This window comes from Carcharodon carcharias, chromosome 13 (genome assembly GCF_017639515.1).
Source record: "Carcharodon carcharias isolate sCarCar2 chromosome 13, sCarCar2.pri, whole genome shotgun sequence".
NCBI classification, from domain to species: Eukaryota; Metazoa; Chordata; class Chondrichthyes; order Lamniformes; family Lamnidae; genus Carcharodon; species Carcharodon carcharias.
Window position 1 is genome coordinate 18,734,943 of NC_054479.1, and position 22,497 is coordinate 18,757,439.

At 44.1% G+C, this 22,497-nt stretch overlaps 1 protein-coding gene across 3 annotated transcripts in view; it reads left to right on the forward strand.

The window, feature by feature from the left end:
• Positions 1 to 22,497, forward strand: part of coro1cb (coronin, actin binding protein, 1Cb) — a 175,334-nt gene that overhangs the window by 82,229 nt on the left and 70,608 nt on the right. For all 3 annotated transcript variants that reach the window (XM_041202432.1, XM_041202433.1, XM_041202431.1), the window contains one exon: positions 1,255 to 1,377. In XM_041202432.1, the coding sequence (XP_041058366.1) occupies positions 1,255 to 1,377 (123 nt within the window). The remainder of the gene's footprint in view (positions 1 to 1,254; positions 1,378 to 22,497) is intronic.

Here is a 22,497-nt window from a genome sequence, read left to right on the forward strand (position 1 = left end):
TACAAGACATGGTTCCAGACCAGATAGTGACAGGTTTGAGTCCATAGGCAGGACCATCTCAAGAGTCCAGCTGTTAAATTGTCTCTACTTTTGTGTGGAGTGTGTGTAATTGCTTATCTCAGTCGATTTAAAGAAGCTTCTGAGAGACACCTAGTATTCTCAAGGCTTTGCGTACAGTTTGGAACTCTACCAGTCTTCTTTCAGCTTGGGTGATCTATCAAAGGAATTGTTCCCTGTTGTGTACTGGAAAAACCGTGAACATTTTTTTTGTTAATTATAACTTTCCATGTAAGTTGTACTAGCGTAGCTAAATGACATCTTTTGATTTTTCACACAGTAATACTGGCCTCATTCAAACTTTGATGACCTCCCTTTACAAAAGTCCAGACCACTGGAATAGCTGGGTGTCTGTAAAACACAATGTGTTGACAAGGAGCCATGAACTTCCTTTTAGCTCACTGTTATTGGCAGAGTTCTGTGAATCAGAGCTTTTCTTGAAAATAAAATGTATTGGAAGTGACATTTGATGTGCTTTGAATAACATGCTATCATCTCTTGAGATGACTGACTATACACTTAACAAAAATCATTTTACCACAAAAATACTGCCTGTGGATTAACGTTTACCTGGTTTGGAATTGCTAACCTGTTGCAGAAATCTTTGGCACACTTCAGTCGGAACAATCTCTAAAGAATGCCTTCCTGTGCATTACCATGCAACTCTTGTCAACTTGAGGAATGCCACAACAGTACTCTTTTTAAAAAAAAAAACTGGAGATTCAAAATTGCTAAGGTTAGGATATTGGCAGACATTTGCTTTGCATCAGACGTGCAAGATGTGCACAAATCACTTATTTCAAATAAAAAAGAATAACTGCTAGTTAAGGTGAGGATTTATACTCACTGTCAAATCAGGTACAATAAAGGTCTGCTGCAGAACTGTGCCCCCTGTTCTTTATCCCACAGATGTAGAGGACCAGTACAGCATAAAATCATCCCTTGCTGACACTTCTCATAACTAGTCTGATATAACTGGTTTAGTGCTAAATTTTGAGTAGTTTTGCATGGGTGCTTTTCAGCTGAATGACTGCATTGAGATTTACCTTGACACCTCATGTGGCAGTATAACGACTAGGATTTGGTACATGTCATCTGGACTGGATTAGTAACCAGACGCCAGAATGCATTGATGTGATTGGAGCTTATGGGAATTTTTAGCACTGTATATTGATGTGTGCCATTCTCTGTTTACAGTCAGGCCGAATCGACAAGTCATATCCAACAGTTTGTGGGCACACAGGACCGGTGCTGGACATTGAGTGGTGTCCGCACAATGACCACATCATTGCTAGTGGCTCAGAGGATTGCACAGCCATGGTAAGTTCTACTGTACACGTGTTTTTTTTAATGACTGCTAGAGAAGAGGATGGAATGATTGGGCTATTTAGTCTATTGGGCTCATTCCTCTACACATAGTGGATTGGGCTTAATGTCCTTAAGGGAGTGATTAACTACAAGTTTTAGAAACTTCTATATAAAATTTTGAACTTACTTTGTGATCCAAAAGATAATTTAACAAATTGAATTTGCAGGTATTAAGCTTTTAAGTTTTTTATTGATTCATTTGTCTTAAGAGGCAAAGATGACCATATTCATCATCTAGGGTGTTTGGTAGGGTTCTGGTGGGAACCTAGGTGACTGCTCAGGCTGATCTATACCCAGAAGGTTCTGCTGCAAATAGGACAGGATACTATAAACAACTGAGTTTTGAACGAATTGCTAGCTCAGGGCTTCCTCTGTTTTCTTTCTGCCCCTGCTATGCACTTGCCTTTGACAGAGGCTGCACCATTTTTTATTAAGTTACACTAGGTGCTGCAATCCTGGGCGAACTTCTCCCAGAACCCGAAGTCCACATCAGAATTCTTAAGTGAAGCCTTCAGAGTGTTCTAGTAGTGCTTCCTTTGATTGCCATGTGAGTGCACCCCAGACTTGAGCTCTTGATAGAAGATTCACTTTGGTAAGTGAGTGTCAGGCGTTCTGGCTGCATGACTGGCCCAACTCAGTTGTAACTGTCTCAATATGATGTGGGCATCACTGGCTAGGCTAGCATTTATTGCCGATCCTTAATTGCTCTTAAGGTGGTGGTGAGCTGCTGCCTTGAACTGCTGCAGTCCATGTGGTGTAGGTGCAACCACAGTGCTGTTAGGGAGGCACTGGGCTGCTTTGTCAAGCTTAAATGTTGCTGGAGCTGCACTCATCCAGGCAAGTGGTGAGTATTCCATCACACTCCTGACTTGTGCTGGTGGACAGGCTTTGGGGAGTCAGGAGGTGAGTTACTCACTGCAGTATCTGAGCCTCTGACCTCTTCTGGCCACAGTATTTATATGGCTGGTCCAGTTCAGTTTCTGGTTTGGTGTGCCAGCTTGGGTGACCACCTCAGTCTCTGGTATTTTGTCCTGCCAGCTGATCTCAGAAGTTTCAAAAGTCAGTTCAGGTAAGAGCGGTTGAGCTTCTTGGCATGAAGCTGGTACACAATCCAAGCATCTCATGCATAGAGCAGAGTAAGATTATTGCTCTATAGTCTTTCAATTGTGGTAGGGAAACTTACTCATCTTTGTTCCCAGATTGATATTCGAAGCCTACCGAAGGCCACGTTTGCTTTGACAATTCTTGCATGTGTCTTGTTGCCAATACATACAGCTCAAGACTGTGCTGCTGAGATGAGTGAACTTATCCACTGCTGACAGGTTCTGCTCATGGACTGAAACCTTGGGCTTGAGATAGGGCTTTCCTGGAGCAGGCTGTGGTACATTACTTCAGTTTTCTTCAAGCTGACTAAGGCCAAAGTTACTGCATGCATTGGAGAGCAAGTCCTTCTACATTACATGTCCAGCTCTGAATCAGCAGCTAGTGCACAGTCATCGGCAAATAAGAAATTGCCAAGCCCTCGGAGGCCATGGTCTTAACCAGAAGTCGTCTTGGATTGAGCAGCTTCCCATCCATGCGACATCTTATTTCAATGCCAAGGTCACCAGCATGGAAGGAATCGGAGAGCATGGTGGAGAAAAACACGCTGAAGAGGGTTTATGTTAGCACACGCCCCTTTTTAATCCCTTTATTGATTGGGAGTGAGCCAGAAGATTCACTATCCAGGAGACGCGAGCATGCTGTCATGGAACCAATGAACCTTGTGATTAATTTCTCAGGGCAGGCAAACTTACAGGTGGTGGTGTCTTTGTGTCTGTTGCCCTTGTCCTTCGAGGTGGCTGAGGTTGCGGGTTTGGAAGGTGCTGTCACCTTGGTGAGTTACTGCTGTGCACCCTATCTTCTGAAGGCCCTCACAGTTGGCTGTGTTAAAGGCCTTGGTCAGATCAACAAACATGGTAGAGGTACATGTTCTGTTGGTATTTCTCCTGGAGCTGTCTAATTGTAAGCGCCATATCAGTGGTTCCTCGACCTTTTTCTGAAGCCATACTGACTCTCCAATCAGATCCCGATCCTGGTCAAGATGTTGCACTAAGTCATTCAGAAGGATTCTGGTGAAGATTTTGGTGATAGAGGGGAGTGAGATTCCTCTATGATTGTCTCAGTGGAAAGTGTCTTTCTGCTTGTGCAGGTGGATAATGGAGGCATCTTTGCATTCTTACGGCCTGGTTCCTTGCTCCCACGTGAACTGAAAGAGCTCTGTGAGCTTCTTGAACAGGCATTGACTTCTGCCCTTGTAGACATCAGCTGGGATAGCATCAGCTCCTGGAGATTTGCTGCTAGACAGGTTTGATTGCATTTGTCATTTCTAATAACATGGGAGGGTCATCAGGAGAGCAGTTGATGACAACCTGTGGCAACTTGTTGATTGCTGCTGCTCTGAGTAAAGGCTGATTTAAGCATGTGGTTAAAATGCTCCACCCATCTTCCTAGAATTTGGGCCTTTCCTGTGAGCAGTGTTCACCTGTTGGCACTGTGCATTGGTGATGAACTAGTACACCAGGGTGCATAGACATTACGCACAGTGCTATTAGGAAAGGAGTTCCAAGATTTTGACCCAGTGATAGCAACGGCGATATAGTTCAAGTCAGGATGGTGAGTGCTTTGGAGGGCAACTTACAGGTGGTGGTGTCTTTGTGTCTGTTGCCCTTGTCCATCGAGGTGGCTGAGGTTGCGGGTTTGGAAGGTGCCGTCACCTTGGTGAGTTACTGCTGTGCACCTTGTAGATGGCACACACTGCTATCACTGTGCTTTGGTAGTGGAGGAAGTGAATGTTGAAGGTGGTGGATGGGGTGTTATTGAAGCAGGTTGCTTTGTCCTGATAGTGTTGAGCTTCTTGAGTGTTGTTGGAGTGCACTCATCCAGGCAAACGCAGAGTGTTCCTTCACACTCCTGACTTGTGTTGTGTATATCGTGGGCAGGCTTTGGGGAGTCGGGAGGTGAGTTCATCACTGCAGGATTTCAAGCCTCTGACCTGCTTTGTAGCCACAGTATATAAAAGGCTGGCCCAGTTCAGTTCCTGGTCAATGGTAACCTCCAGGATGTTGTTGATGGGGAATTCAGCGATGGTAATACCTTTGAATATCAAGGGGAGATGATTAGATTCTCTCTTGTTGGAGATGGTCATAGCCATGAATGTAAGTTGCCACTTATCAGCCCAAGCATGAATGTTGTCCAGGTCTTGCTGCATCTAAGCATGGACTACTTCAGTATCTGAGTTGCAGCAAATAGTACTGAACATTGCGAAATCATCAGTGAACATCCCCTTCTGACCTTATGATGGAGGGAAGGTCATTGGTGAAGCAGCTGAAGATGGTTGGGCCTAGGTAAACCCTGTAGAGGTGATGTTTCTCCTCCAGAATCCAGAAACTGCCTTATTAATATTGAGCTATCAATAAATATTGATAATTGTCAATATCAGTTGAAATAGCAAGGGAATTAGACGGATAGTTCAGGGATATGGCTAGCCAAGAATTTGGTCCAGAGAATGGCCAATGGACTTTATGCAGGGAACTATATATTAGGACAGGAAACCTTAACCTACATGCAGTTCTGAGCAATAAGAGTGGAGAAGGACTTTGGAGTGACTGTTAATCCACCAAGAGTTTCAAGTCAAATGTACAGCTGCTGTCAAAACCAATCAAAGTAGTAGGATGCTTATTCAGGGTATTTTGCTAGTTTGACAAATCACTTTGGCTACACCAGATCCCTGGATAGTTTAAATTTAGAAATGACGTTCAGAGAAACTTCACAAGACCAGCTTCCAAGGAGCTACCAAGAGCACTCTGCTGTGCATGATGGGTCTATATCCATAATGCTAAAGATGTTCTGAAAGATGAGCTACTTACACTTGTTATCCCACAAGCACAAGAAGCACTTGAGCAATGTAGCAGTAATATGGCATTCAGGTCAGGTGTGGTGAAGGACTTCCTGTAAATTGTCCTGATAGTTTAAAGCCAAAGCTATTTTTTAGTTCAGAAATGATATTCCATAATTAATATTTCCTTCCTGATTAGTATTGAATTACATTTTGAATTGATATACATTTTTCAGTTTTGGCCATATTGCTGACTGAAAATGCCTGCAATAAAATGCCTTTGAACTATGCAAACATCCGATAAAAACAAAAAACTGCGGATGCTGGAAATCCAAAACAAAAACAGAATTACCTGGAAAAACTCAGCAGGTCTGGCAGCCTCGGCGGAGAAGAAAAGAGTTGATGTTTCGAGTCCTCATGACCCTTCAACAGAAATGATTTTTCTTTACAAGGAGAGGGAAACATAAGCTGGTTTAAAGTGGGGTGAGGGGTTGGGGAGAGAAGTGGAGGGGGGGTGTTGTTGTAGGGACAAGCAAGCAGTGATAGAAGCAGATCATCAAAAGATATCACAGACAGAAGAACACAGAGGTGTTGAAGTTGGTGATATCTAAACGAATGTGCTAATTAAGAATGGATGGTAGGGCACTCAAGGTATAGCTCTAGTGGGGGTGGGGGAGCATAAAAGATTTAAAAGTAATGGAAATAGGTAGGAAAAGAAAAATCTATATAAATTATTGAAAAAAAAAGGAAGTGGGAAGAAACAGAAAGGGGGTGGGGATGGAGGAGGGAGCTCAAGACCTAAAGTTGTTGAATTCAAAATTCAGTCTGGAAGGCTGTAAAGTGCCTAGTTGGAAGATGTTCCTCCAGTTTGCGTTGGGCTTCACTGGAACAATGCAGCAAGCCAAGGACAGACATGTGGGCAAGAGAGCAGGGTGGAGTGTTGAAATGGCGAGCGACAGGGAGGTTTGGGTCATTCTTGCGGACTGACCGCTGGTATTCTGCAAAGTGGTCGCCCGGTTTACGTTTGGTCTCTCCAATGTAGAGTAGACCGCATTGGGAACAACGAATACAGTAGACTAAGTTGGGGGAAAAGCAAGTGAAATGCTGCTTCACTTGAAAGGAGTGTTTGGGCCCTTGGACGGTGAGGAGAGAGGAAGTGAAGGGGCAGGTGTTACATCTTTTGCGTGGGCATGGGGATGTGCCATAGGTGGGGGTTGAGGAGTAGGAGGTGATGGAGGAGTGGACCAGGGTGTCCCAGAGGGAACGATCCCTACGGAATGCCAACGGGGGGTGAAGGGAAGATGTGTTTGGTGGTGGCATCATGCTGGAATTGGCGGAAATGGTGGAGGATGATCCTTTGAACGTGGAGGCTGGTGGGGTGATAAGTAAGGACAAGGGGGACCCTATCATGTTTCTGGGAGGGAGGAGAAGGCGTGAGGGCGGATGCGCGGGAGATGGGCCAGACATGGTTGAGGGCCCTGTCAACGACCGTGGGTAGAAAACCTCGGTTTAGGAAGAAGGAGGATGCTCCCCCACCTCCACTAGAGCCATACCTTGAGTGCCCTACCATCCATTCTTAATTATCACATTCATTTAGATAATATCACCACTTCAACAGCTCTCTTTTTTTGTCTGTGACATCTTTTGATGATCTGCTCCTATCACTGCTTGCTTGTCCCTACAACCACAATCCCCCCCTCCACTTCTCCCCCACCCCCCCAACTTAAACCAGCTTATATTTCCCTCCTTGTAAAGAAAAATCAGTTCAGTTGAAAGATCATGAGGACTCGAAACGTCAACTCTTTTCCTCTCCGCAGATGCTGCCAGACCTGCTGAGTTTTTCCAGGTAATTCTGTTTTTGTTTTGGATTTCCAGCATCCGCAGTTTTTTGTTTTTATCTCTGTGTTTAATTGACTGCCACTGCTCTTCAAGAAATACCTACCTTGAAGAAGTTCTGTTCATCTCTGCGACAAGATTTCCGTATCTCTCTTTTGCCTTGTTCACCTTCATTGCTTTCCATTTCTCTCCTGTTGTTTGACAAGGTGTTTACTAAAACCCGCTTTCACAGCCACATCTCCTTTCTCAGTGACTGTCTCCGACTTACCCCATGTGGATTTCAACTGAAATTCCACCCCTCATATTTCGAACCCTCCCAGGATTACAGGTATCTCCGGGACATAAAACGTTTCTCGGACTGCTGTTCCCATCACATTCTGAGATCCACACTCAGTGCCATGTGCCGCCATATGAACACACTCGACCTCTCCCTCCAGCAGCACCGCCGTACCCTTTTTCAAAGCTGCGCGTGCCCCCAGTTTCATTTTATTCTTCATCTCATCCGACGCCTCAACAAGAAACTTTTTCTCTTTCTTTCAAGTGCTAGGGAGGGCAAGCTCCAGCAACTCATTGACACCAACACCCATCTAGGACCCTCCACCCCTGCCTGTCCCTCCGTCCCCACCCCGTCTTCCAATCCCAGCCCCAGCCGTGTATTCACTATACCCCCGACCTTCCCCTCTCCGACATTGAATGTTCAGTGCTTAGTAAAGGACTTAGTTTCATACCCTTACGCCCTCATCTCAATGAATTTCGGGCTCGGCACGATGCTAAACTCTTCTTCCGCCGTCTTCGTCTCCGGGCTCACTTCTTTGGGCAGGAGTCCTCTCCCTGTTCAACGGATCCTTTTACCCACCTTAATATTCTCCCTCCACCTGGACCCCTCCCTCTGGATTCTTACCTTCTCTTGATCTTTTCATTGAGAACTGTTGGCGCGACATTAGTCGTCTCAATTTCTCTGCTTCTCTCACCCATTCTAATCTCTCTCTCTCTGAACTTACTGCACTCCGTTCTCTCAGGTCCAACCCTGACATTGTCAGCAAACCCGCTGACAAGGGTGGTGCTGTTGTTGTCTGGCACACTGACCTCTACCTCGCGGAGGCTGAGCGTCAACTCGCAGACACTTCCTCCTACCTCTCCCTGGACCATGATCCCACCACTGAACATCAAGCCATTGTTTCCAGGACTGTCACTGACCTCATCTTCTCTGGGGATCTTCCTCCCACAGCTTCCAACCTGATAGTCGCCCAACCTCGGACGACCCGCTTCTACCTCCTACCCAAAATCCACAAACAGAACTGTCCTGGTAGATCGATCGTGTCAGCTTGCTCCTGCCCCATGGAACTCATTACTCATTACCTTGACTCCCTTCTCTCTCCCCTTGTCCAGTCCCTTCCCACCTACATCCGTGATTCCTCTGACACCTTACGTCACATCAACAATTTCCAGTTCCCTGGCCCAACCACTTCCTCTTCACCATGGACGTCCAATCCCTCTACACCTCCATCCCCCACCAGGATGGTCTGAGGGCCCTTAGCTTCTTCCTCGAACAGAGGCCCGAACAATCTCCATCCACCACTACTCTCCTCTGTCTGGCTGAACCTTCTCACACTGAACAATTTCTCCTTCAACTCTTCTCACTTCCTCCAAATAAAAGGTGTGGGTATGGGTACCACATGGGCCCCAGCTATGCCTGTCTCTTTATGGGGTATGTGGAACATTCCTTGTTCCAGTCCTACTCCGGCCCCCTCCCACAACTCTTTCTCCGGTACATCGATGATTACTTCGGTGCTACTTCATGCTCTCGTCGGGTCTTGGAAAAATTTATTAATTTTGCTTCCAATCTCCACCCCTCCATCATTTTCACGTGGTCCATCTCTGACACTCCCCTTCCCTTCCTTGACCTCTCTGTCTCAATCTCTGGTGATAGACTGTCCACCAATATCCATTACAAGCCTACCGACTCCCACAGTTACCTCGACTACAACTCCTCACACCCCGCTTCCTGTAAGGACTCCATCCCATTCTCTCAGTTCCTTTGCCTCCGTCACATCTGTTCCGATGATGCTACCTTCAAAAACAGTTCCTCTGACATGTCCTCCTTCTTCCTTAACTGAGGTTTTCCACCCACGGTGGTTGACAGGGCCCTCAACCATGTCTGGCCCATCTCCCGCGCATCCGCCCTTGCGCCTTCTCCTCCCTCCCAGAAACATTATAGGGTCCCCCTTGTCCTCACTTATCACCCCACCAGCCTCAGCATTCAAAGGATCATCCTCCACCATTTCCACCAACTCCAGCATGATGCCACTACCAAACACATCTTCCCTTCACCCCCCCCCCCCCGTCAGCATTCCGTAGGGATCGTTCCCTCCGTGACACCCTGGTCCACTCCTCCATCACCCCCTTCTCCTCAACCCCCACCTATGGCACATCCCCATGCCCACGCAAAAGATGTAACACCTCCCCCTTCACTTCCTCTCTCCTCACCGTCCAAGGGCCCAAACACTCTTTTCAAGTGAAGCAGCATTTCACTTGCATTTCCCCCAACTTAGTCTACTGTATTCGTTGCTCCCAATGCGGTCTCCTCTACATTGGAGAGACCAAACGTAAACTGGGCGACTGCTTTGCAGAACACCTGCGGTCTGTCCACAAGAATGAGCCAAACCTACCTGTCACTTGCCATTTTAACACTCCACCCTGCTCTTTTGCCCACATGTCTGTCCTTGAAGCCCAACGCAAACTGGAGGAACAGCACCTCGTCTTCCGACTAGACACTTTACAGCCTTCCAGACTGAATATTGAATTCAACAACTTTAGGTCTTGAGCTCCCTCCTCCATCCCCACCCCCTTTCTGTTTCTTCTCCCTTTTGGTTTTTTTTTCAATAATTTATACAGATTTTTCTTTTCCCACCTATTTACATTATTTTTAAATCTTTTATGCTCCCACCACCCCCACTAGAGCTATACCTTGAGTGCCCTACCATCCATTCTTAATTAGCACATTCATTTAGATAATATCACCAACTTCAACACCTCTGTGTTCTTTTGTCTGTGACATCTTTTGATGATCTCCTATCGCTGTTTGCTTGTCCCTACAACAACACCCCCCCCTTCTACTTGTCTCTCCCACCCCCACCTTAAACCAGCTTATATTTCCCTCTCCTTGTAAAGAAAAATCAGTTCTGTTGAAGGGTCATGAGGACTCGAAATGTCAACTCTTTTCTTCTCCGCCAATGCTGCCAGACCTGCTGAGTTTTTCCAGGTAATTCTGTTTTTGTTATGCAAACATCTACCTGTTGACTACACAGTGTAGGACTGGCGCAGTTCTCTGTTCTCAATACTTCCCTGCTGGAGACTTAGCTTTGAAACTTCAGCCACCTGGGATAGAGAAAGTTGGGCAGTTTTCATTTGCAATGTACCCAACAACATATTGTACCCTTTTAACGGAGACAAATGTCCCCAAGACACTTCACAGAATTTTAATCAAACAAAAATTGACACCAAGCTAAAGGAGGAGATATTGGGAGAAGTGACTAAAAACTTAGACGTAGTTTTCCCATAATGCATACATTGAAGGAGGATAGAGCACTTTGACACTTGAAGCACCAGTGTAGTAATCCTGCCAAATGTATGGGCTTACTACAGGGTGAGGTCTCTTTATCCAAGCCTCCAAATACCAGCTTTCTAAACAATGACATTTTTGCACACCACATCTGCCACCACCACACCCCCACACATTTATTGCTTTTTCCTCCTTTTTTTGGTCTTTACCTTCAACTCCTGAAAACACTGCAGCGCACGGTCTCCTGCACGTCGTGCATTTGTGTGTTGTTCACCAAATTGAAGTACAGCCAATCAGGAAATTAGTGTATGTCCTCATTCTAGCATTAGGGATTCTTGAAACTCTGTTCATTGTCAATTTGGCAGCAAGGAACCATTCTGGCTGTTGGTTAATGTCCACTTGGAGCTGTGTTGCAAATGCTAAACTAATTTCATATAGGGCAGGAGCACATACAGGTTTTTTGAGGTTGTGCAGGTGTGCACCATTGATCTGCAAGGACCACACACACACGGTTTGCATCCTTGTTCCCATGATTTTGTTCCTGGTGTTATGATTTAGGTTTTACCCACCAATAAGACTCATGACTAATTTATCCACTGCTGAGGTAATAACATCAAGAGCAGTCCTTTCCAACCTCCCAGACCACAAAATTCAAACAGGAAATGCCAGCAAGTAAGAAATACAAGCGCAAATAAGACTGAGTTGCCTCTGTTTCGTAGGCTACAGTTTGAATTCTGACACAGGATGCAAAGAGAGGGGATTCTTGTATCACATCAGCCCTTGATGGATTTTCAACCCACATTGCGGATTGAAATGACTCATTTTATTAGTTTGTGCCCAGAATCTCCTGACTAAGAAACGTTAGCATTTATAGGAAAGTACATGTTATGTTTGATTTTTAAATTGCTGCACTACCCCGTCATTCAACCCCGGTGACTTAGTTTGTCCAACAATCTTGAGATTTTATCTGCTCACCAAAGGCTTTATCACTCATCTGTGTTTGTGGAATTTTGCTGTGCCAAAACTGCTGGCATCATTCCAGTTTGAAATGGTTTTCTGTGTAGAGATGTTTCATAAATCCAAGAAGTTGTTTTAAAAAGTGTTTTGCTGGGAATAGATTAAATACAGGAAAAGCAAATTGGAACTTTACCCGTAATTGCTTTACCATGAAATGGAAAACGCATTATGCTTTTAGACAAATCCACACTCCTGGGGGAATTTGTTGTACATTATCTGTTGCAGACACAAGCACATAAGTGACCTCTAACAATCGAGCGGTGTTGCTAGGATTTCTGATAGAAGATTAAATACAAATGCAAAAGATTCTGAACAGTGACCATGTGCAATTTTTTATTTGTCCACTTAAATTTGAAAAAAAAAATCCGACCACTGCAATTAACAGTTCTGTTCTTCCAATTTTGGGAGTTATGAGGCTGTGGAATTCACTTGTAGGGTTAGTGATTAAATCAGAAACTGTCAACATTCAAGATCAATTTGGATAGGTGGATAAAGGGATGTCAGAAAATGGTGGGTAAATGTGACCAAAACTGTTTGCTTGTGTGCAGAGTAAATTTCAGCAGCATTACCATAATTATCTGCATATAATAGACTTTAATGTGCTAGTATCTATCTTGAGCAATGCTCTTAAATGATTTCAATTAATCCCACAAAATCGCTGCCTGCGCACCACCTGAAGATTAGGCAGTGCCAAATGTCCTTTTTAGTTACAACCCCACTTAGAAATGGGAGGAAAAATCTATTACTGTACTAGATGATTTTTGATTTGACTGTGTAATGAAGATTTCTCTCGGCCATCAATTGTTACACTTTACTGTCGTCCTCCTGACAAAAGTTGAATGGTGCACAAAGTCACTGAACAGTAGTGTAGCATCTGCCATGTTGTAAGTGCATCTGGCGTCTATCTGTAATTAAACTAATTTGCACTTGTAAATGGTAATCAGCTGTTAATTAGGCCTATCTTTTCCCAGTTGGTACAACAATATTCCTGGCAAATTTCATAATGATTTTGTTTTTTTAGACATTGGTTTTAATGTTGCAATCTTCTGTCCATCAGCTTCTCTTCTGTACCTACACAGAGGAAACAAATGGCAATTGATTCATATGACATACATGATAAAGTGGCTAATGACCAGTTGACGCAGTGGGTTGGTTCATCAGTTATACTAGCATCAAGTGACATTTTTTAAAAATTTATTCCTTCATGGGATGTAGGTGTTGCTGGCAGGGGCAGCATTTGTTGTCCATCCCCAAACACTCTTGAACTGATGGGCATGCTTGGCCATTACAGAGGGCAGCTAAGAGTAAACCACATTGCTGTTGGTCTGAAGTCGCATGTCGGCTATACCTGATAAGGATGGGAGATTTCTTTACCTAAAGGGCATTAGTGAACCAAGAGTTTTTTTTTTACTGTAGTCGATGATAGTTTCATGGTTATCATACTGAAACTAGCTTTCAATTCCAGATTTATTAATTGAATTTAAATACCATTAGCTGCCATGGTGGGATTTGAAGGATCAACAGCACATATTGATTGTCAGTGGACCCATGACCCCGGAGCATTAGCCCAGGCCTCTGGATTATTATCCAGTAACGTTACAACTATGCCACCATCTCTCCCCCACCTTGTCCTTGTGTACTTGGTTTTTGTCCCCCTCTCTTCCCCAAGCCACCATTGTCCAATTCTGCATGTCATTCATTCCTACAATGGGGAAAGTGCCTCCACAGACAGGGACTGAAAGAGTTTCCACCATGTTGTGATTGTGTTTTTAAACTGCATTTATATACTTTTCCTTTAAGATACTCTTTAAAGCCTACCTATTTAACCAAGCTGTTCTAATGTTTCCTTATGTGGCTTGGTGTCAAATTTTGTTTGCTACTGCTGCAGTGAAGCTTTGCTATGTCGAAGACATTATATAAATGCAAGTCATTATATTGCAGTTCTAGTCTCGGGAGAAGAAATTGATTGACTGAATTTTGCAATGTGTGGTGAACGTAGCAAAACATTTTGCTGGTGATGATACAATGTACAGAAATCTATATTAATTCCATAATCACATCACAATGTCACCACAGAGCATTTGTGCCTGATGACATGGCCATCAATGTGTGCCGTTGATCCTACAGCAGTGTGCTTCCTAGGCCCAGAAGACTGGAGACACGGAGGAAACTCAATGAGGAATGGGTCATCCTTGCTGGACTATGAATCAGACTGTTTTCTAAACGAAAGCAGAAAATGCTGGAAAACTCAGGTCTAACGGCACCTGTGGAGAGAAAGACAGCGTTAACATTTCGGGTCCATATGACTCTTCAGAACTAAAGAGAAGTAAAATGTGATGAAATTTATACTGTATAAGTGGGGTGGGGGCAGGTGAAGCTGGATAGAAGGCTTGCGATAGGTGGAGGCAAAGGAGAGATTGACAAAGATGTCATGAACAAAAGGACAAAGGGGTGTTAATGGTAGTGGTAAAAGGAGGTGCTGATGGTGGCATTAAGGCCAGAAAGCAGAATGTGGTAATAGCAGGACAAAGGTAAGCACCCTGGAAAGAGCAACATGAACAAGTGAAAGATGGCCCTAGTGGGGATGGGGTGGAGGGAGGGAGGGGACAGTGGTGGGGAAAAACGATCGAAAATAGGATAAAAGTTAGAGATAAAACAAGGAATAAAAATTAATATTGAAATGGATAAAAAAGTGGGTGAGGACAGAGGGGAGAATTCATGGTCTGAAGTTGTTGAGCTCAATGTTAAGTCCGGAAGGCTGTAAAGTGCCTAATCAGAAGATGAGGTGCTGTTCCTCCAGTTTGCGTTGAGCTTCACTGGAACATTGCAGCAAGCCAAGGACGGACATGTGGGCATGAGAGTAGGTTGGTGTGTTGAAATGGCAAGCGACAGGAAGGTCTGGGTCATGCTTGCAGACAGACCGAAGGTGTTCCGAAAAGTGGTCACCCCAGTCTGTGTTTGGTGTCTCCAATGCTGAGGAAAGACCAAATTGAAGGAGTTGCAAGTGAAGCACTGCTTCACCTGAAAGGTGTATTTGGGCCCTTGGATGAGGAAGAGGTAAAAGGACAGGTGTTGTACCTTCTGTGATTGCATGCGAAGGTGCAGTGGGAGGGGGATGAGGTGTTGGGGGTGATGGAAGAGTGGACCAGGGTGCCCCGGAGGGAATGGTCCCTATGGAATGCCGCTGGTGGGGAGGGTGGGGGGAGTGAGGGGAAGATGTGTTTGGTGGTGGCATCATACTGGAATTGGAGGAAATGGGGGAGAATGATCCTTTGAATGCAGAGGCTGGTGGGGTGACAAGGGGGGACCCTATCATGGTTCTGGGAGGGAGAGGAAGGTGTGAGGGCAGAGGTGCGGGGCCTGGGTCGGACACGGCTTTGTCAATCACAATAGGTGGGAAACCTCAGTAAGGAAGACATGTCAGAAACGCCGTTTGGAAAGTACCATCATCGGAGCAGTTGTGACTGAGTTGAAGGAACTGAGAGAATGGGATGGAGTCCTTACAGGAAGCGGGGTCTGAGGAGTTGTAGTCGAGGTAGCTGTGGGAGTTGGTGGGCTTGTAATAAATATTGGTGGACAGTCTATCACCAGGAATTGAGACAGGTTAAGGAAGGGAAGTGTCAGAGATGGACCATGTGAAGTTGATGGAGTGGTGCAAATTGGAAGCAAAATTGATAAAACTTTTCCAGGTCCAGATGAGAGCATGAAGCGACACTGAAACAGGCATCGATGTACTGAAAAAAGAGTTGTGGGAGTGGGCCTGAGTAGGACTGGAACAAAGAAAGTTCCACATACCCCATAAAGAGTCAGGCATAATTGGGGCCCTTGTGGGTACCCATGGCCACACCTTTTATTTGGAGGAAGTGAGACGAGTTTAAAGAGAAATTGTTCAGTGAGAGAGCCAAGTTCAGCCAGATGGAGGAGAGTAGTGGTGGATGGGAGATTGTTCGGGCTTCTGTTCAAGGAAGAAGCAGAGAGCTCTCAGACCATCCTGATCGGGGATGAAAGTTTAGAGGGATTGGACATCCTTGGTGAAGGGGAGGCTGGTTAGGGCCAGGGAACTGGAAACTGTTGATATGACATGGAGCATCAGAACAATCGTGGATATAGCTGGGAAGGGACTGGACAAGGTGAGAGAGAACAGAGTCAAGATAGGAAGAAATGAGTTCCGTAGGGCGGGAACAGGCTGACACGATCGGTCTACCGGGATAGTCCTGTTTGTGGATTTTGGGGAGGAGGTAGAAGTGGGCTCTCCAAGGTTCGGAGACTGAGGATGGAAGCTGTGGAGGGAAGATCTCCAAAGGAGATGACAATTGGATGACTGTTGGAGACAGTCCTGGAAACAATGGCTTAATGTTTGGTGGTGGGGTCATGGTCCAGGGGGAGACAGGAGGAAGTGCCTGAGAGATAGAGGTCAGTACGCCAGACAACAACAACAACACCACCCTTGTCAGCAAGCTTGATACCGTCAGAGTTGGACCTGAGAGAACAGAATGTGGCAAATTCAGAAGGAGACAGGTTAGAGTGGGTGAGAGGAGCATAGAAATTGAGATAGCCGATGTCACGCCGACAGTTCTCAATGAAAAGATCAAGAGCAGGTAAGAGGCCAGAGGGAGGGGTTCAGGTGGAGGGAGAATACTGGAGGCAGGAGAAAGGATTCATTGAATTGGGGGAGGACTCTGCCCAAAGAAGTGAGCACGGAGACAACAACAGCAGAAGAGTTCAGCGTCGTACCGAGCCTGGAATTAATTAAGGTGAGGTGTAAGGGTATGAAACTGAGTCCTTTGCTGAGTATTGAACATTCAGTATCATAGCGGGGAATGTCCGAAGGTATGGTGAATACACAGCAAGGGCTGGGATTAGATGATGAGATGGGCTCCTCTACATTGAAGAGACCAAATGCAGACTGGGTGACCGCTTTGCGGCACATAAACATGACCCAGACCTTCCTGTCGCTTGCCATTTCAACACACCACCCTGCTCTCATGCCCACATGTCCGTCCTTGGCCTGCTGCAATGTTCCAGTGAAGTCCAATGCAAACTCGAGGAACAACATCTCATCTTCTGATTAGGCACTTTACAGCCTTCCAAACTTAACACTGAGTTCAACAACTTCAGACCATGAATTCTTCCCTCTATCCTCACCGTTTTTTAATCCCCTTTTTCAATATTCATTCTAGTTTTTATTTATTTTCATTTTTATTCATTGTTTTATCCCCACCTTTTATCCTATTCTCTAACTTTTTTTCCACCACCGTCCCCTCCCCCCACCCCACCCCCACTAGGGCCATCTGTCACTTGTTCATGTTGCTCTTTCCAGAGTGCTTACCCTTGTCCTGCTATTACCACATTCTGCTTTCTGAGCTTAATGCTACCATCAGCACCTCCTTTAGCCAGTACCACTACCATTAACACCTCTTTGCCCTTTAGTTCATGACATCTTTGTTAATCTCTCCTTTGCCTCCACCTATCATTAGCCTTCTATCCAGCTTCACCTGCTCCACCCCCCTTAAACAGTATAAATTTCATCACATTTTTACTTCTATTTAGCTCTGAACATGAGTCATATGGACTCAAACTGTCTTTCCCTCCACAGATGTTGTTAAACCTGCTGAGCTTTTCCAGCATTTTCTGTTTTCGTTTCAGATTTCCAGCATCCACAGTTTTTTGCTTTTATCTTATTGTTTTATAAACCTGCCTGCCCTCTTGGTGAGTAGGGCAGGAGGTTTAAATTAATGAAATAAAACATTCAAAACAGGAAACTGGCAGGTTACCTGCTGTAAAAACCCAAGCTCCATGAGTAGAACGGGCAGTGTGACACATGTTGTGCTCAGCGATGCTGTGTAGTTTTCTTTAGGTGAATGTTTTCTATTTACATAGGGTATATGGCACAAAAAGTAGGAATTAAGCCCAGCCAATCCATGCTGGTGTTTGTGCTCCACTTTAGTCTCCTCTTATATTTCTTCATCTAAATCAGTTAACATAGTCCTCTATTCCCTCTTCCCTTATCTGCTAATCCAGTTTACCCATGACTGCAGCTATACTATTTGCCTCAACAACTCCCTGTGGTAGCAAGTTCCACATTCTCACTATTTTTTGGTTAAAGAAGTTTGTTCAGAATTCCCTATTGGATTTATTGGTGACAATCTTAAATTGATGGCCGCTAGTTATGCTCATCCCGACTCTGTCAAAACCTTTCATAATTTGAAATATCTCGATTAGTTTACCCCTCAGCCACCGTCCTTTTAAAGGGAAAAGAGGCCCAGCCTTCGTCCTTCCCTGATATATGCACACACTGCTGATACTATCCTGGTAAATCTTTACCACGTCCTCTCCAATGCCTAAACATCTTTTTTATAAGTTAGAGAATTGTTAATCTCGGTGGTCTTGTGGAATGGCAGTCAGAGGCTTGCCCATCGGAAACCAATTCATATGTACATACACACGTATGAATTAGGAGCAGGAGTAGGCCTGCTCTGCCATTCAATAAGATCATGGCTGATCTGAATGTAACCTCAACCCCAATTTCTGCCTACCCCGATAACCTGTCACCCCCTTGTTAATCTATCTAGCTCTGCCATAAAATATTCAAAGACTCTGCTTTCACTGCCTTTTGAGGAAGTGTTCCAAAGACATTCAACCCTCTGAGAAAAATTCTCACCATCTGTCTTTAATGAGCGACCCCTTATTTTTAAACAGTGACCCCTGGTTAGATTCTCCCACAAGGGGAAACGTCCTCTTCACATCCTCCCTGTCAAGACCCCTCACGATCTTAAGGGTTTCATTTAAGTTGCCTCTTACTCTTCCAAATTCCAGTGGGTACAAGCCTAACCTGTCCAGCCTTTCCTCATAAGACAACGTGCTCATTCCGGGTATTAGTCTAGTAAACCTTCTCTGAACTGCTAACACGTTTATATTTTTCTTTAAATAAGGGGACCAGAGCTGTACACAGTACTTCAGATGTGGTCTCATCAATGCCCTGTACAACTGAAGTATAAGCTCCCTACTTTTGTGATCAATGATAACATTCTTTTAGCTTTCCTGATTACCTACATACTAACCTTTTGTGATTCATGCACTAGGACACCCAGATCCCTCTGAATCTCAGAGCTCTGCAATCTCTCAGCATTTTGGTAATCTTTTTTATTCTTCCTGCCAAAATGAATGATTTCACCTTTGCCCACATTAAAATCAATTTGCCAGATCTTTGCCCACTCACTTAACCTATGTCACTTTGTAGCCTCCCTACGTCCTCTTCAAAATTTATTTTCTGACCTATCTTTGTCTTGTCAGCAAACTTAGCAACCATTCCTTTGGTCCCTTCATCCAAATCATTTATGTAATTGTACAAAGTCGAGGGCCCAGCACTGATCCCTGTGGCTTACCACTCATCACATCCTATCAACTAGAAAAGACCCATTTATGCCTACTCTCTGCTTCCTGTTAGCCAGCCAATCTTCTATCCATACCAATGTTATCCTCACACCATGAGCTTTTATTTTCTGCAATAACCTTTGATGTGGCACTTTATCAAATGCCTTCTGGAAATCGATGTTTGGTACATCCACTGGTTCCCCTTTATCCACAGCACATGTGACTCCTTCGAAGAACTCCAATAAATTGATTAAACATGATTTCCCTTTTATAAGATCATGTTGACTCTGCCTGATTTTCTTGAATTTTTCTAAGTGCCCTGCTATAACATCTTTAATAATAGCTTCTAACGTTTTCCCTATGATAAATGTTAGGCTAACTAGCCTATAGTTTCCTGCTTTCTGTCTCCTTCCCTTTTTGAATAAAGAAGTTATATTTGCTACTTCCCAATCAATTGAACCTTCCCCGAATCTAAGGAATTTTAGAAAATTAAAACCAGCGCATCAACTCTCTCACTAGCCACTTCTTTCAAGACGTTAGGGTGGAGTCCGTCCGGACCTGGGGATTTGTCAGCCTGCAGCCCCAACAATTTGCTCAATACCACTTCCCTGGTGATGTAACTTCCCCAAGTTCTCCCTCCCTTCCATTTCCTGATTTACAACTATTTCTGGGATGTTGCTTGTTGCCTTCCCAAAGTGAAGAGCGAAGCAAAATACCTGTTTAGGTCATCCGTCATTTCCCTACTTTCCATTATCAATTCCCCAAACGCACTCTATAGGATGAACGCTTACCTAAATATCTATAGAAACTCTTACCATCCACCTTTATACTACTAGCTAGCTTTCTCTCATACTCTAATTTTTCCCTTGTTAATCTTTTTGTCATTCTTTGCTGTGCTTTATATTCTTTCCAACCTTCTGACCTGCCATCCATCTTTACGTAATTATAGTGTGACACTGTCTTTATAACTTTTTTAGTTAGCCACGGATGGTGGGCCCTCCTTGGAATTTCTCTTTCTCATTGGAATGTATATATTCTGTGTATTCTGAAATATCCCTTTAAATATCTGTCACTGAACTTCTATTGACATATCCCTTAACCTCATTTGCCAGTTCACTTTAGCTAGCTCTGCTTTCATGTCCTCATAATTGTTCTTATTTAAATTTAATATACTAGCCTTGGACACACTCGCTTCTCCCTCAAAATGAATGTAAAATTCAATTATATTATGATCGCTGCTACCTAGGGGTGCCTTCACCAGGAGGTTATCAATTAAAAACAAAAACAGAATTACCTGGAAAAACTCAGCAGGTCTGGCAGCATCGGCGGAGAAGAAAAGAGTTGACGTTTCGAGTCCTCATGACCCTTCGACAGATTCAATTAATCCTATCTCATTGCTCAATACCAGGTCTAGTATAGCCTGCTCTCTAGTTGGCTCCAGAACGTGCTGTTCTAAGAAACTATCCTGAAAACATTCTATGAACTCCTCATCTATGCTACCTTTGCCCATCTAATATTTCCAGCCTATTCAATCTTGTTGATGGATAAACTGGAAACGTTTCCAGTTGACAAAGAGCAATATGGCTGATGTCTGGGTAACTGGACATCCTCCATTTCCAGACTGAATTCAGAAAACTCTGAAGTTGTGTAGTTTTGCTGAGTAGCAGAGCACAAATAAATACCAGTCAGATTTGGACTAGTTCATCAAGTGCTGTCGGTACTGTGGTTGCCTGTGAGGCAGTTACGTTGCATTGCAAATCTTAGAGCAAATTGACTAACCTTCACAATATGCAGCTGGTCTTTCCAAAAACTACCTGTCTGTATATAGGGCCCAAGGTGCTCGTTACACATGCTGAGTTTGTAGACTGCTGCGGAGTAGTTTGTTGGTAATATCATACAGACTTCTCCATTACCTCCAAAGGGACATTTATGATAAGCACAATAGAAACATTTGGCTTTGAAACTCCTCTTGTTCCTTTTTTTCACTCCATATGTTGTGCTCAAAAGGTTCAGCAAAGAATTGAATCTCCAGTAAGACCACAGTTTTTCTGGAGGGTGTTTGGATCTGTAGTTACAAGATGGAAATTTCCAGTTAGAAACTTTCAAGTGCTGTCAATGACATTCTTTTGTGTGGCAATGTTTGTTAGAAGTGGTGATTTATACGCCACCATGTTTAATTCAGTTTGGTACCAATAGCTTAATTGTGCAGACATTAAAATCTCTCTTGTACTGCATTCAGCGAATGGGTCATGAAGGACTTTAACGTTTGAAATTCTTCTGTTGCACTGAAGTGAGAAATCAGTATGAAATACTTCAGCTTGTCTTTCATCCAAACTTGAGTTCCATTTATCTCTCCATCTAGCCTGAGTTGGATGTCCAATACATGTACTAGACTGTGGTTAGATTTCTTTTTCTTTTGATGAATCTCTGTTTCTCACATGCACTGTGGTGACAGGCTGAAATAATAATTATTTTCCAGGCCTCTAACAGTTTCTTTTGAGATCAGGACCGTTAAACCATTGGATGCTTTTGTGAATGCAACTACGCCTTGGGCTTGCATGTCACAAGCTCTTACTCCCAACCTCTAGCTTCACTGCTCTCTCTCTCCAGGTAGAACTAGTGGCAAGTACTTGCTGAAGTATATTTCCAGTGTTGGTTGTCATCTTGCCTCACTGAACCAGGCATTCAAGTAGTATAGGAGCTTCAGCCCACATTATTGTGAAGAATAAGCCAACACATATCATACTGGGACTAAACGTATCATTGTCTCGCCAGCGAATGTTTCAAAATCACAAGGCACTCTGCCTTGTAGCCTGGCCAGGATCTAACGTAACATTCCAGCCATGACTGGCAAACTTAAATGAAAAGGGCCTCTGGGAGCCCATCCTGTTCACCACTCGCCTCTCCTCCAAAAAATGAATTTTTCTTGCTCCCGATACTTAGTTGCATGTGACTACATTCCATCCCAGTTAGCAATTTGGGTTTTTTTTGCTTCTGGCTCATTCTGACTCTCGCACTGTCCACCATTAGCTGTTTTAAATTCTACTTAATGCTAGCTTTCCTTGCACACAGATACTGAGCGGAGTAGTTTTCTGTCAGACTCCTCAACTGTGGTGAGCTAGAATCTGTTTCCCATTGTGCTTGAAGTCACTTTCATCACTGGTTAGGAATTCCAATGCGTTAAACACTAGCACATGTTCATGGTTTGACGCATTTGTTACATAGCCTTTAAGATTTGAGTATCTGGGTCTTCAACTCTTTAACTTCAGTCATTGAATTTCAATAGGATATGTTCCTGGGTTGAAAGCTACGTGAGAGTTCAGGAAATGGGCTGTACTGGAAAGTTTTTGTTTGCGTTTCTTTTTAGATGAGTTGCTGTAGCTATTTGGAAAAACTGATTTGAACA